The sequence below is a fragment of the Triticum aestivum genome, chromosome 1A (genome assembly GCF_018294505.1).
Source record: "Triticum aestivum cultivar Chinese Spring chromosome 1A, IWGSC CS RefSeq v2.1, whole genome shotgun sequence".
Lineage (NCBI taxonomy): Eukaryota > Viridiplantae > Streptophyta > Magnoliopsida > Poales > Poaceae > Triticum > Triticum aestivum.
The window spans coordinates 83009312-83022499 of record NC_057794.1 but is presented as its reverse complement, the minus strand read 5'-3'; the positions used below and the strand labels follow the sequence as shown (position 1 = coordinate 83022499).

General features: G+C 46.1%; 2 protein-coding genes across 3 annotated transcripts; both read left to right on the top strand.

Moving 5' to 3' along the window:
- Positions 1-4464: 4464 nt before the first annotated feature.
- LOC123099026 (UPF0481 protein At3g47200) lies at positions 4465-7671 on the top strand. 2 transcript variants are annotated; one of them, XM_044521245.1, is made up of 2 exons: positions 4465-4795; positions 5955-7671. In XM_044521245.1, exon 2 carries the CDS (start codon positions 5968-5970, stop codon positions 7585-7587), a length of 1620 nt encoding a protein of 539 aa, XP_044377180.1. In that variant the 5' UTR covers positions 4465-4795; positions 5955-5967; the 3' UTR covers positions 7588-7671. The 2 variants fall into 2 exon arrangements, with proteins under 2 accessions (XP_044377180.1, XP_044377104.1); XM_044521169.1 differs by having other exon boundaries at positions 5952-7671.
- Positions 7672-9112: 1441 nt separating this feature from the next.
- LOC123191234 (pyridoxal phosphate homeostasis protein) lies at positions 9113-12321 on the top strand. Its single transcript, XM_044604051.1, has 7 exons — positions 9113-9454; positions 10259-10325; positions 10825-10871; positions 11188-11275; positions 11511-11644; positions 11721-11819; positions 11914-12321. The coding sequence occupies exons 1-7, from the start codon at positions 9233-9235 to the stop codon at positions 11986-11988; spliced, it is 732 nt and encodes a 243-aa protein (XP_044459986.1). The 5' UTR covers positions 9113-9232; the 3' UTR covers positions 11989-12321.
- The last annotated feature ends 867 nt before the right edge of the window (positions 12322-13188 follow it).

Genomic DNA, 13188 nt, shown 5'->3' with positions numbered 1-13188 from the left:
GGAATGAGTAAAGAGACTTGCCGGTAACGAGATTGAACAAGGTATCGGGATACCGACGATCGAATCTCGGGCAAGTATCGTACCGCTAGACAAAGGGAATTGTATACGGGATTGATTAAGTCCATGACATCATGGTTCATCTGATGAGATCATCGTGGAGCATGTGGGAGCCAACATGGGTATCCAGATCCCGCTGTTGGTTATTGACCAGAGAGTTATCTCGGTCATGTCTGCATGTTTCCCGAACCCGTAGGGTCTACACACTTAAGGTTCGATGACGCTAGGGTTATAGGGAATATATATCCATGGTTACCGAATATTGTTCGGAGTCCCGGATGAGATCTCGGACGTCACGAGGAGTTCCGGAATGGTCCGGAGGTAAAGATTTATATATGGGAAGTCCTGTTTTGGTCGCCGAAAAAGTTTCGGGGTTTATCGATAACGTACCGGGACCACCGGGAGGGTCCCGGGGGTCCACCAAGTGGGGCCACAAGTCCCTGGAGGGCTACATGGGCCATGTGTGGGAGGGGACCAGCCCCAGGTGGGCTGGTGCCCCCCCCACAAGGGCCCATGGCGCCTCCAAGAGGGAAGGGGGCAAACCCTAGGGCAGATGGGCCCTAAGGCCCACCCCAGGTGCGCCTCCCCCTCTCCCCCTTGTGGCCGCCACCCAGATGGGATCTGGGGGCTGCCGCCACCCCTAGGGAGGGAACCCTAGGTGGGGGTGCAACCCCTCCCCTCCCCCTATATATACTTGAGGTTTGGGCTGCCCAACACACATGAGTTCTTGACCTCTCCCTGGCGCAGCCCTACCTCTCTTTCTCCTCATATCTCGCGGTGCTTGGCGAAGCCCTGGTAGAGTACTACGCTCCTCCACCACCACCACGCCGTCGTGCTGCTGCTGGATGGAGTCTTCCCCAACCTCTCCTTCTCCCCTTACTGGATCAAGGCATAGGAGACGTCACCGGGCTGTACGTGTGTTGAACACGGAGGTGCCGTCCGTTCGGCACTAGGATCATCGGTGATTTGAATCACGACGAGTACGACTCCATCAACCCCGTTCACTTGAACGCTTCCGCGTAGCGATCTACAAGGGTATGTAGATGCACTCTCCTTCCCCTCGTTGCTGGTTTCTCCATAGATAGATCTTGGTGACATGTAGGAAAATTTTGAATTTCTGCTACGTTCCCCAACATGAGGCACATAGCAGGGTGTATCGGGAAGGAGAAGGAAAGAGAGGCCGGCCACCGAGAAAATCAAGGAACAAGAACGTGGGTAGTAAGAACGAGACTCGTAAAAAGTCACATCACGCGAGATGCGCAAGCGACGACCCACATGATCCCAACATCGATATCCCTTGTGCTCATCACTATAGCCAAGGAAAACACACTCAACCGACTGAGCAGTCAGTTTGGTGCGTTCTCGGGGGGCAAGAAGAACATAGCACACGCAGCCAAATATACGAAGAGCAGAATAGTCAGGAGAGCGACCAGTGAGACACTCCATAGGAATACCACCCTGCAGAGCAGACGAGGGCTTAATGTTGATGAGATAGCTGGATGCGAAAACAGCCTCAGCCCAAAAATGGGGGGAAGGGAAGCGGCAATCATCAGCGCACAAGCCGTCTCAAGCAAATGACGATGCTTTCGTTCGGCAACGCCATTCTGAGTATGAGCACCAGGACACGAGAACTGGGCAAGAGTACCCTGTTCCGCGAGAAAACCGCGCAATAGCTGAGAGATATACTCTCCAGCGGAGTTAGCACGAAAAGTGCGAATGGGTGTGGCAAACTGGGTGTGAACCATTGCAGCAAAACGTTTGTATATAGGGAGAATCTCGCTACGAGATTTTATGAAGTAGAGCCAAGTGTAGCGAGAGAAATCATCAATAAACAAAACATAATAGCGATGACCACCTTTCGAATCAAAGGGAGTAGGACCCCAGACATCAGAATGAACTAAGTCAAAAGGACGATGAGATACAGACTCACTGGTAGGATAAGGTATCTGAGTCTGTTTGCCAAGTCTGCAACCATTACAATGTAAGAAGACATCTCCAGATATAGACCCTAAGAGGCCCTGACGAACTAAAGAAGATAAGCGAGAGCCACAGATGTGACCAAGGCGATGATGCCACTGCTGGAAGGACGCAGACGAAGAGGCAGCAAGAGCATGAGAGCTGGCAGAATTGGTGGCAGCGGAAGGAACACAAAGCCAGTCAACCTCCCAAACGCCCTCAGACTCACGGCACCGAGGGCCAGCACCAACCAAAGCCTTGGTGCGACGATCCTGAATGGAGCAAGAGTCGGTGTCAAGAATGACACGACAACCAGAATCAGTAAGTTGGGCAGCGGAAAAAAGATTCATGGTAATATGAAGAACATGTGAAACACTCGGAACAGAAAAGGAGGGAGTGGAAAGAATACCACGACTAGCAACAGGAAGAGATGTGCCATCGGCAGTACGAACATTATCAGGCGAATCAAGAGGTCGGAGAGAAGACAACGCGGAAGAATCAAAAGACATATGAAAAGAGGCTCCAGAATCCAGAACCCACGAGGATGTACCTGACTGTGTAGATGCCGGTGATGGTGAGGAAGAGGATGCAGTCACGGCAGCAGCAGAGCTAGTCGACGAGGAGCCCGAGGAAGCAAGAAGACGCTTGAGGCGAACAATGTCCTGGTCAGTGAGTGACGGAGTCGAGGAAGACACGGGAGTCCCGCTGGAGCGCCTCTGATCTCGCTTCTTCTCGCGACAATCAAACTCTGGGTGACCTGGCCGGGAGTAGTAACCACAGACGGTGTCACAGCGCGACGTGCCCCTCTCAGTATAAGCAGGGCGACCGACCCCCCCCCCCCCGGAAGGTGTGGGAAGGAGCGGTGGAGCGGTGAGCCGAGCTGATGACACAAGAGCCTGAGCAGCCAACATAGACGGGACCACCAGCAAACCAGCGGAGCGAAGGCGGGTCTCTTCAGCACGAAGCTCAGCAAGCACCTCCGAGATAGGAACACGGCCACGAGCAAGCAAGTGAGCACGTCGCAGCTCAAACTCAGAGCGGAGACGAGATAAGAACTCATGGACCCGCTGAAACTCCAGATCAGACCGAGTAGTCTGACAGCAACGATAGGTGCTACAGACAACTGTCCGAAGAGAGTCAAGCTGACGCCAGATGGCAGAGCACTGTGAATAGAACTCATCAACAGAGGAATCACCTTGCTGAAGGGCGTGCTCCTGACGCACCACAGATAGGTAGAGAGCATCACCAGAGGGCTGATAGCGCTGACAAAGATAAGCCCACATCGCTACAACTGTGCCAAGTCCCATGAACTCTGAAGCAAACCGAGGGAGGACACTGGCAGTGAGAACAGCAGCAGCACGAGCATCATCATTGCACCACTGAGTGTAAGCACAGAGGTCATCGCGGTACACCGAAAGAGCATCGGATTAAGAAGATACCTGCTGATCATAAGTATCAACTGCAGCATCATCAAGGGCCTTGGCGGCATCCCGGTCAGCCTGAGAGGCCTCAGCAGCAAGTACCGGCGGCACCGGTGGGATTGGGGCCACGGGCGCAACAGGGCATGGCGGGCAGGGGACCTCGCCAGAAAAAACACCCCACAGAAGAAGGCCACGCATATGGATGCGCATGAACCCCACAAACTCAGCATAGTTGATGCCATCGAAGATCACGAAGCACCTAGGAACTGCAACATAGCCCGAAGAAGACATGAGGGAACTCTGTTTTTCTCCTCTCTGTTTTTTTGGCCAATGCTTCCCGATCTGGATCGGGGCGGAGAAACTCACGGTAGCACCGAGTGGGGAATCGGGAGGCCTAGAGGAGCGCCGGCCCTGGGCCGCACCTGCAGCAGCAGAGGAAGCAGCGGCAGCTGCAGCTAGATGCAAAGGAGGCGGCCTGGGCAACCAGAGACGCGCAGTAGTAGAGGAAGCAGCGGCAGCTGCAGCTAGATGCAAAGGAGCCGGCCTGGGCAACCAGAGACGCGGTTGGGGCGCAGCCTGGGGAGGGCAAGGCCTGGACGCGGCCGGGGCGCGGCCTAAAGCGCGGCTGGGGCGGGGCCAGGACGCGGCAGGGGCGAGGGGCGCGACCAGGGCGAGGCCTGGGCGCAGCCGGGCGGGGAGGTCGTGGCCTGGGAGCGGGTGAGCTCGGCGGGCACGGGCAGGGGTGGCCGGGCGTGGAGAAGGTGGCCGGCAGCGAGGAAGGAGATGGCCGGCGACGGGGAAGCTCGGCACCAAGCTGCAGCGTGCGGGAGAGAAAGAGGAACCTGGCAACTGATACCATGTTGGATAAGTGAGCAACTGATTTCACAGAAGGGCCAAAGGCCAGTACATATACATGTGTATGGCAAAGTGTAAGAGACCTCTTATACAATGGGAATGAACCGAAAAGGGCTATAGACATCTAACAGTATCCATGCTCTCAATGTCTATAGTCCGAACTGTCATTTGTTAACACGCAGCCTCAGAGTGCTCCGCAGCGGCTTGGCCGTCCCGCCTCCTTGTCCCCGGTCCCGATCCGCTTCAGTCGGCAATTATCCTCCTCCGCCGCTGCACAGCGCGGGGCCACCGTCGCCCCCAGCCTCTGTCTACAAGAAGTAGTGGTGAGGGGCGGCGAACCCGTTCTAGAGAGGCGGCGTCACCGGTCTCCATCTCAGGATCACATATCTGGTCAACATCCTGATGATCTCTGCCACCTCCCTCTTCCCGATAAACTTTCCTGTTGGATATAGGCGCCCACGCAGCATTCGCATTTCCTGCTGCGGCCAACGGAACTCTTGTCCCCGGTACGTCATTCTTTCCTACCTTCAGCAAAGTTCCCAGGGTACCATTTGCTGTTATTCTGCGATGAAATGATTGAAATTGCGAAGAAGGGAATTTGGGAATGGGAGGGAGGGAAATGTGGGGTTAGGAAGAAGCTGGCTGGCATAAAAATGGTGAACATCCTTTGGCTAATTTCATTGTTGTTCACCTTCGCTGATACATCCGATGGCTTAATATAATGCCGCCCACCACCACACACACAAACTCTTGGACACACGTGTACAAGAGGCGTCAGGACCAGTGTAATCCTCATCAATGACACATTATCTTTATCATCATACCTTTCGAAAGAATTAGTATCACAATCCTGGAATTTTGTTCCTTTAACTATTTGCAATGTACATTGGCTGTCTTGTTGTACCCACCAGCGTTTTCTTCATTATTAGGATCAACAGAGTGTGAAGACGTTGAACATTCCATTGATTATTTGCAAATATCAATTACTATTTTTTCTTCAAACTCCACACCTAAGTGCATATATTTTGTATTAGAAGAGGAGAACGTCAAGTTGGTGCCACTATTACGATGCCACCAATGGTGACGGCAGCCAAAAAATTCAATTTATATTATTTTGTTACCCTTATGAAATGATCGTACTCTTCCTTTCATACCCTCCTTTTTCCTGATTCATCTTTCTTCACCAGCCATGGGCCATGAGAAGTGAGTTTGGGAAGGGCTTGCAACTTGCCGCCCTTCCATGATCGGGGAGGATGGTTTTTGAACTGTGTTAGAGTTAATATACATAAAACGGGATGTGTGTTGGAGTTTCTTAACATCTATATAAGGTAAAAGTGAACTCTTGAGTTTAATGTTAAGTACTAAATGGCAATATAGAAAGGAGTACACTCTTAAAGAACAAGTTAGAATTCGAATATAGTATTTTCTAGTTACACCAATATATAATAACTGGTATCTGGTATCTAGTAGTATCTAGCACTGGGGCCACAGTTGTCATAGACGTTATTTTAGTCAATTTTTCCTTCAAACTACTCTTGTTTCAGATAATGGAGTTGAGAGCCTTTCAATTATGATTATCAGCACACAAACCCCTGTGCTAGAGTTTTTTATTGGGCCACAAGTGTCATCACTGATGTTCTTTTTCTTTCGTATGTGACCCAGTAGCTGAAGACAAGAAATGGCCAAAGTGGAGCACATTATGCCTGACGTAGAGATAGAGGAACTGGGTAATTCAATGAAGAGTGAGCTGATAAGCTGTATTTCATCACATATTGATTATGACAGTGGTTCTGAATTCTGCTTGATACCAAGAATACATCCGCACATTCGTATGATAGATAGAAATTCTTATGACCCAATAATGTTGTCAATTGGCCCTTATAACAATGGATCTTCAGCACTTTCTTCTATGGAGAGTGAAAAATGGAACCGCTTGGACTACATCCTTAAGTTGAATTGTGAGAAGGGTCTGAAAGATTACTTGACCATCATAAACAGACTAGAGAAAAGAGCAAGGATGTGTTATTCTGGGGATATTAAAATGAATAAGAGGAAGTTCTTGCAGACTCTCTTGCTTGATGGATGTTTTGTCCTTGTTTCACTCGGAGGACTCAATGAATTTATAAGTGCTGGACCCCAAAGAGCCACGGCTAGTTCATCACATGCCGAAATAGTTGAGGAAGAAATGACTTCTGGACAGCCAAACTTAACAGAGAGAATTGATATTCAACAAATAAACACCAGGAACCAGAATGACATAATAAACATTGTAGTAGAAGAAAATACAGTGCCTGAGATCGAGTTATGTTTGGAAATCAGTGACCATCAAACAGAGCAATGTGTATATCAGGATAACACTAGACAGATCGGACAGTGGTATGATATCTTTGTTATACATGATCTACTCTTGCTGGAGAACCAAATTCCCTTTTTCATAGTTGAGGCAATATATGAGGTAGTAAGTTCAAACAAGATGACACCAACGTGTAAATCAGGTGTTGCTAGATTTATAGAAATGACCCTGCCATTCTATCCAACAGCAATACGAGAATCCAGTCGCCCAATAGATTTTGATCATTTGCTTCACCTGTGTCATATGTATTTCAGACCCAGTTCTAACGAGCAAGAGCACAAGGAGCTCACAGCGCAACACTACATTCATCAGTTCCTTCAGCTGGGACAGGGTTATCTCAGCCATTTAGGTTTGTCGCAGGATGACCATTTTCCTAATCGATGGCGCCGAGCAACACAGTATCATGAAGCTGGCATTGAGTTTAAGAGGAGAACATATTCTGAGCATAATCCCCATTCACTCCTGGATATAAAACTCAGAAATGGTATCCTGGAATTCCCCTTCTTGTTTGTGGATGACCAAACCAGTGTCCTTTTCAGAAACTTCATTGCACTAGAGCAAACATGTCCGCAAGTCGGAAATGATGTGACTGCTTACATTATCTTCCTGGCTAAGCTGATGAGCATGCCAGATGATATAGCACTGCTGGCTCGAAAGGGGGTCATCGCACATCATATGCGCAGCGACAGAGATGTATCGCAGCTCTTTACCAGGCTGACAAAAGGTGTTGTCTTCGATTTCTATGGGAACTATTACCTAAATCACATGTGTTTAGCCCTGGAGGCATATTATCAAAACCGTCTGCACAGGTGGGTTGCGTGGCTGAGGCACAACCATTTGAGCAATCCATGGTTGGTTGTCGCAGCGTTGGCTGGTGTTATTGTGCTTTTCTGCACCATTGCACAGACCGTCCTTACTGTCGAGTCTTATGTAAATCCCAAGTAAGCACTGGGCGTAAATTGACTATGGGATTCGGATTTATCTATGTCCACTTTTAGTCCCAAAGAAAATAAACTATCTCCATCTCTCCGTACCATCTGCCATTTGTGACCTGGAGATCGATCATACTATTACTTTGCCAGTTAGAGTTGCAAACGACCTCCTCAAGAACTGGCCATATTGGCTTGTCATCTAGTATCATGCTCATGCATGCCTGGGTGTGGTCAATAACCGTGATATTTTGAAATTACATCATTGATATGATTTTATTCTGGGGCATTTTTGTTTTTTTATTACTCCTCCGTTCCAAAAGATAATGTGTGTTAAGTTTTTTAGAAGTCAAACCTGTCTATGTCTGACCAAGTTTACAGAACCTACAATACCAAATAAATAAAATATGAGAAAATATTTAATGATGGGTCTAATGATGTTAATTTGGGATATCGACATTTTATTCGAAAAACTTGGTCAAATATAGAAAAGTTTGACTTAAAAAAACCTTATGTTCTGGAATAGAGAGAATACTTTTGTTGATATGGTAGATGATGATCTTTTATTCCTTTTAACAAAGCGACCATAGATATATCTAATCATATGGTCATGTAGTATGTTATGCGCAGTAATTAGTCCATCATCATCTCCAGTGCCTTGATTCTTAAATAATTACTTCCTCTGTTCCAAATTATCAGATGTTTTGGTAGGCTAAAATAGCCTAACAAACCGTCTTATAATTTGAGACGGAGGTAGTACTTTTCTTCTGCTAAATTGATGTGTGAGTTTCCTGTTTTTTTTTCTGATTAGTGTGGGAATATCTAACTTGTTTTCACCCTGGGGTTAACATGAGCTCATGTTCGGATGTTGTATATGAGTAAGCATGAATGCATGATCAGTGCGCATCTCCGTGTTGTATGGAATGGAAGGTTTGTCGAAAGAATCGGACTGTAGCTTCTCGGGGATTCTGCACACAAGTGATTCCGTGTACACATTCTCATAATCTACTGCTGAAAAGAACTAGTAGGACATAATGTGGTTGTTAGATATCGAAGTATTCAAACAAAGATTTATGCCCGTGAATACTACTCCCTCCGTCTCATAATGTAAGACGTTTGAAAGTATTTGTTACGAATCTAGGAGTCTTTTGTGATGAATAATAATTTTGAGTTTTGGAACTATAGGTGTTAGTTTATAGAATTTGTTCAATGAATATTCGTGTCGAAAACATGAACTGCTGATGGGCAAATCAGTTTTCTGTGTCCTCGCATCTCAAACTGTATCATTCGCAGTACAAATGGGTACAGTTTAAATGAACTAATTAAAATTGACTTTTAAGCTTAGCCCAGCATCTGCTAAGCACCTAGAGTTACACCATTTTCTTACGGACAATCCAGTGATACATGCAACGGTGGAAAAATACGAGACACTTGTATATTAAATTGGTAGATATTTATTTCAAAACGAAAAAGAAAAAGAAATGAGCGAACCGTCCAGAATTCCAACCTGGAGCTCTCATTTCCTCAAAAATAGATCAGGGGAAAAAAGGTTAACCACACGAGGAGCCACACACGACTGTAACACATATAGGCGGCTCCCACCAACCACGGCGACGGCGGCAGCGGCCACGGAGGAGGGCGGCGGATCAGCGGCGCCGGCGATGGCGTCCGTGGCGGCGGTGGAGGGCGCGGCCGCGGCGCTCCGGTCGGTGCTGTCGCGCGCGCAGCAGGCGGCGGCGCGGGCGGGGCGCGCGCCGGAGTCGGTGCGCGTGGTGGCCGTGAGCAAGACGAAGCCCGTGGGCGTCATCCGCGGCGTGTACGACGCCGGCCACCGCTGCTTCGGCGAGAACTACGTCCAGGAGCTCATCGACAAGGCCCCCCAGGTTGTACCCCCAGCTGAGAAGCTCGAAATTTTTATCCCCCTTTCTGGCCGCGTGAATGAACTGCTGATTTGGAACGTGAATGGAGAACAAGTCGCTTAGTGATTTCATTCCAGAGTTATCACCTATGTTCAGTTAGCATTTGAGCTGGGGTTTCAATAGGTGCTCATTATTCGTACGCCCTGTACACCACAGATGAATTAGGCCATGCCAGAAAACATATGAATTGATGAGCAATAGGAATTTTGCCAACTGGTTAAATTCAATGTAGATATTCTATTGGAATCCTGTACTATGTGATCCGTGGGAGAAATTCTAAGGTTTATGGTCCTAAAAAACAAATAACCACCTTTGGAGGAGAATTTATAAGGATTGAAATCCTACAAAATTCCTGTGATTCAAATAGGCCCCAAATATATAAAGACCATCCGAATGTCCATGTTCGCTTTGTTTGCTATCCTCTGTCAATGTTACGCAGGAAGCTTGGTTCGCACCCGCTATCTTCTGGCAATGTTATGCAGGAAGCTTGGTTCGCACCAGAGGGTACAAACATATCCCGTATAGAGGTGTATGCCGAACATCAGACATTACTTCATATAACCAACCAATATTCGAAGATTTGGCCATATTTTCCCAGCAATTGAAAGTTTTCCACTCTTAATGATTTCGGAAATATTCCAAACAGTTAAATTGCTATACTTGCATGGTAGTGCAGGGCTTGAGAACTATGTTTCATAGTCCGTAAAATCAGTGACCTAATTCTTTTCAGTCATTGAGTTGTCTGAGCAAGTGTTCTTCTTGTTGCAGCTTCCAGAGGATATTGAGTGGCACTTCATTGGGAACCTGCAGAGCAACAAAGCCAAAGCCCTGCTAGGTTAGTGTCTTCATTCTTGTTTGGATATTCTGGCAGATACAAGTCTTCTTAACTTTCGATTTTCAGTTGCTTAGGTTTGCCGCTCTTAAATAGTTATATATTACTCACACCACTTATTTTTATCTTGCCCTGTATGATTTGTCCTAAATAAGGTTTTAGATAGGTAACATATGCAATAAATTAGGAGTATTTACAGAATAATGTGGCTTGGTGTTGACAAATGCTTGAGTCTGGTGTCTTGGCTCAAGAGATGGTTAAGTACTAGTTACTTTATTCTAGAATAATTGGCTGGTTTCGTTTCGTATTGCGGTGTGCGATCTCTGTTTGTAAACTGTTTCTTCATTAATGAATGACAGAGCTCATGTTTCATCTATAAAAAGTTAGAGATATTCCTATTTTACTTAATATATGTGTTCACTTCTGTACACAAGTTCATACCTGATATCTTCTCTACTTTATTGCTCACTATTGAGCTAATTTTATTCTTCTTAACCTACAGCTGGTGTACCAAGTCTTGACATGGTTGAGAGCGTAGACGACGAGAAGGTATATGAACAGTTTATGTTGTCTTGTGGTTTATTCGACTGCAATTTTGTTCTAGTTTATGTTGCCTTCTTAAGGGTATATTTTTGCCTAGTCAAGAAAAAGTATGTTTTCCAGGCTTAGCTTTATTCTTATCGTATTTTCCATAATAATATTTTATTGCGCCACTAGGCCTTGAAATGTGTTGGCATCTTTCTGGGTTTTTTTTCTCTCAATAAAAATGCAAAGCTTGTCTCTCTCCATTCATCTTGTTGCAAGACCAGATTCTCGATTGTGCATCTGCAACGAGGTTGAATCTAATATTTGTTTCTTTTTTCAGATCGCAAATCGTCTTGATCGGGTGGTAGCTGATTTGGGGAGAAAACCTCTTAAGGTCTTGGTCCAAGTTAACACAAGTGGAGAAGAATGTGGGTACTCTAGTTCTCTTCTTTAATACAGTTGTGAACATGCTGGCTTGATACGCAATTTCTCAATATGAGAACCTGTGTCTTTAGTTCTGAGCACTGGTACGCAGCACATTGTTTGTAGCTACTGTTAGGTGTTTGTTAGTAATGAGCTTTGCTAGATGACGGCATATTATACCTGTCCGAGGATTGCTAGGCTGAAGATATGTGGTCCTCAGACCCTGTTACTATTTTGCAGCAAAATTTGGAGTAGATCCCTCAGGGTGTGTGGGATTAGCAAAACATGTCAAGTCAAGCTGCCCAAATCTTGTATTTTCTGGTTTGATGACAATTGGAATGCTTGATTACTCCTCAACTCCAGAGAATTTCAAGGTATATTCTGAAGCACAAACTTAATTGGACTGATATGCTTCATAGGGCTAATTTGTGCTGCTTGCTGAATGCTTAGGCATTGACTAGTTGCCGGAAGGAGGTATGCGATGAACTTGGAATACCAGAAGAGCAGTGCGAGCTGTCAATGGGCATGTCTGCTGATTTTGAGCAGGCGGTAAGGAACATGTTACAAGAAGATAACTCAGAGATATACAAACTGAATATAATGTCTAATGACATGTACTTTTATTTTGTGTGCGTTTATGCAGATTGAAATGGGCAGCACAAATGTCAGGGTTGGATCAACCATATTTGGTGCAAGAGAATACCCAAAGAAGAACTAGGATAATTACAGGGTTTTATTGTGAGACCGTGCATCTAACAGCTGCAGTATTGGTGGTAAATAAATATCTATTTCCACCGATATTTACACTTCGATGTTTTACGCAAGTGCCATAAATAAGGATATTGTTTTGTCATGTGTCTCCTATTATTAGACATTCAGAGAGCACTGGAATTCCAACTTCCCGATTCATCAGTAGCTTCCCAATAATGTCCACATTAAAATCCCTTATGTCAGTCGACGTTTGTGATCAGCCAGAAATCCTGATATTGTATTTGTCCGTGATGTTTCTTGGTAGCCTAAAAGTAATGAACAAATCCTTTGATTTCCATCATTATATAACTTCTTTTTGTAACGCATCTTTTGCATAAGGTACCAAACCACTTCAGAGCATCTCTATCACATCCCCAATACTTACCCCCCAAAAACAACTTATTGGGAGGCTCCCAAGAAAATTCTGTTTATTAGGAGGCTGTGAACTAGCGGATCATCTAAACTTAATTTCTTTTGCTAGTTCACACCCCCTTTTGCATGAAATATGAATCTCAACTATATTTTCATATCATTGTAGAAAAAAGAAAAGGACAAGGAAAAAGAGATAAAAGTAACCTTTGGCCATTTCGCCGAACACCCTGCGACACCGGCCATGGACACCGCGGGGGGAGGCGTAGAGGGAGCCTCGCCGACGCTCAAGTCCAAGGCAACAATAGTCGGGAGGTGGCAATTGCCAGAGCAACAATAGTTTTATGATTAGCAACGTTTGACGTATCTTTTAGTCAACTGTTACCCGTGCTTGCTTTAGCGTAGCAATTCGTCTAGCAAATCATGTACATCTGTTATTATTTCTCTATGGTCACTGGCATTTCATGGTTCCCGGAGAATTCATACACTTGGGAGAAAAGCATTTTCTCACAGCCATTTTCTAATATCCCATTCCTTCCCTTTCATAAGATGCCAAGCCGTAAGGTGTATAAGGTTCGACGTGCTACAAGGTCATCAGGTGCAGGTGCACATGAGGTCTCTTTGATCTCTCGAGTGTTACACTTCCTGAAGCCCCAACCCTGTACTTTGTGAACCCAAGGCCAGGGCTAGGGATGGAGAGGGTGCCCGCAGTGTTTGTTGACGGGCCCCCCACTAAGTGAAATGTTTGTTGACGGGCCCACCACTAAGTGAAATCTTCTATGCTTAGAAACGAAACTGT

Coding starts and splice junctions, on each gene's coding strand:
- LOC123191234 (XM_044604051.1), top strand. CDS start 9,233: ATGGCGTCCGTGGCGGCGGTGGAGGGCGCGGCCGCGGCGCTCCGGTCG. Junction 11,645..11,720: donor CAACTCCAGAGAATTTCAAG/GTATATTCTGAA, acceptor CTGAATGCTTAG/GCATTGACTAGTTGCCGGAA. Junction 11,820..11,913: donor CTGCTGATTTTGAGCAGGCG/GTAAGGAACATG, acceptor GCGTTTATGCAG/ATTGAAATGGGCAGCACAAA.
- LOC123099026 (XM_044521245.1), top strand. CDS start 5,968: ATGGCCAAAGTGGAGCACATTATGCCTGACGTAGAGATAGAGGAACTG.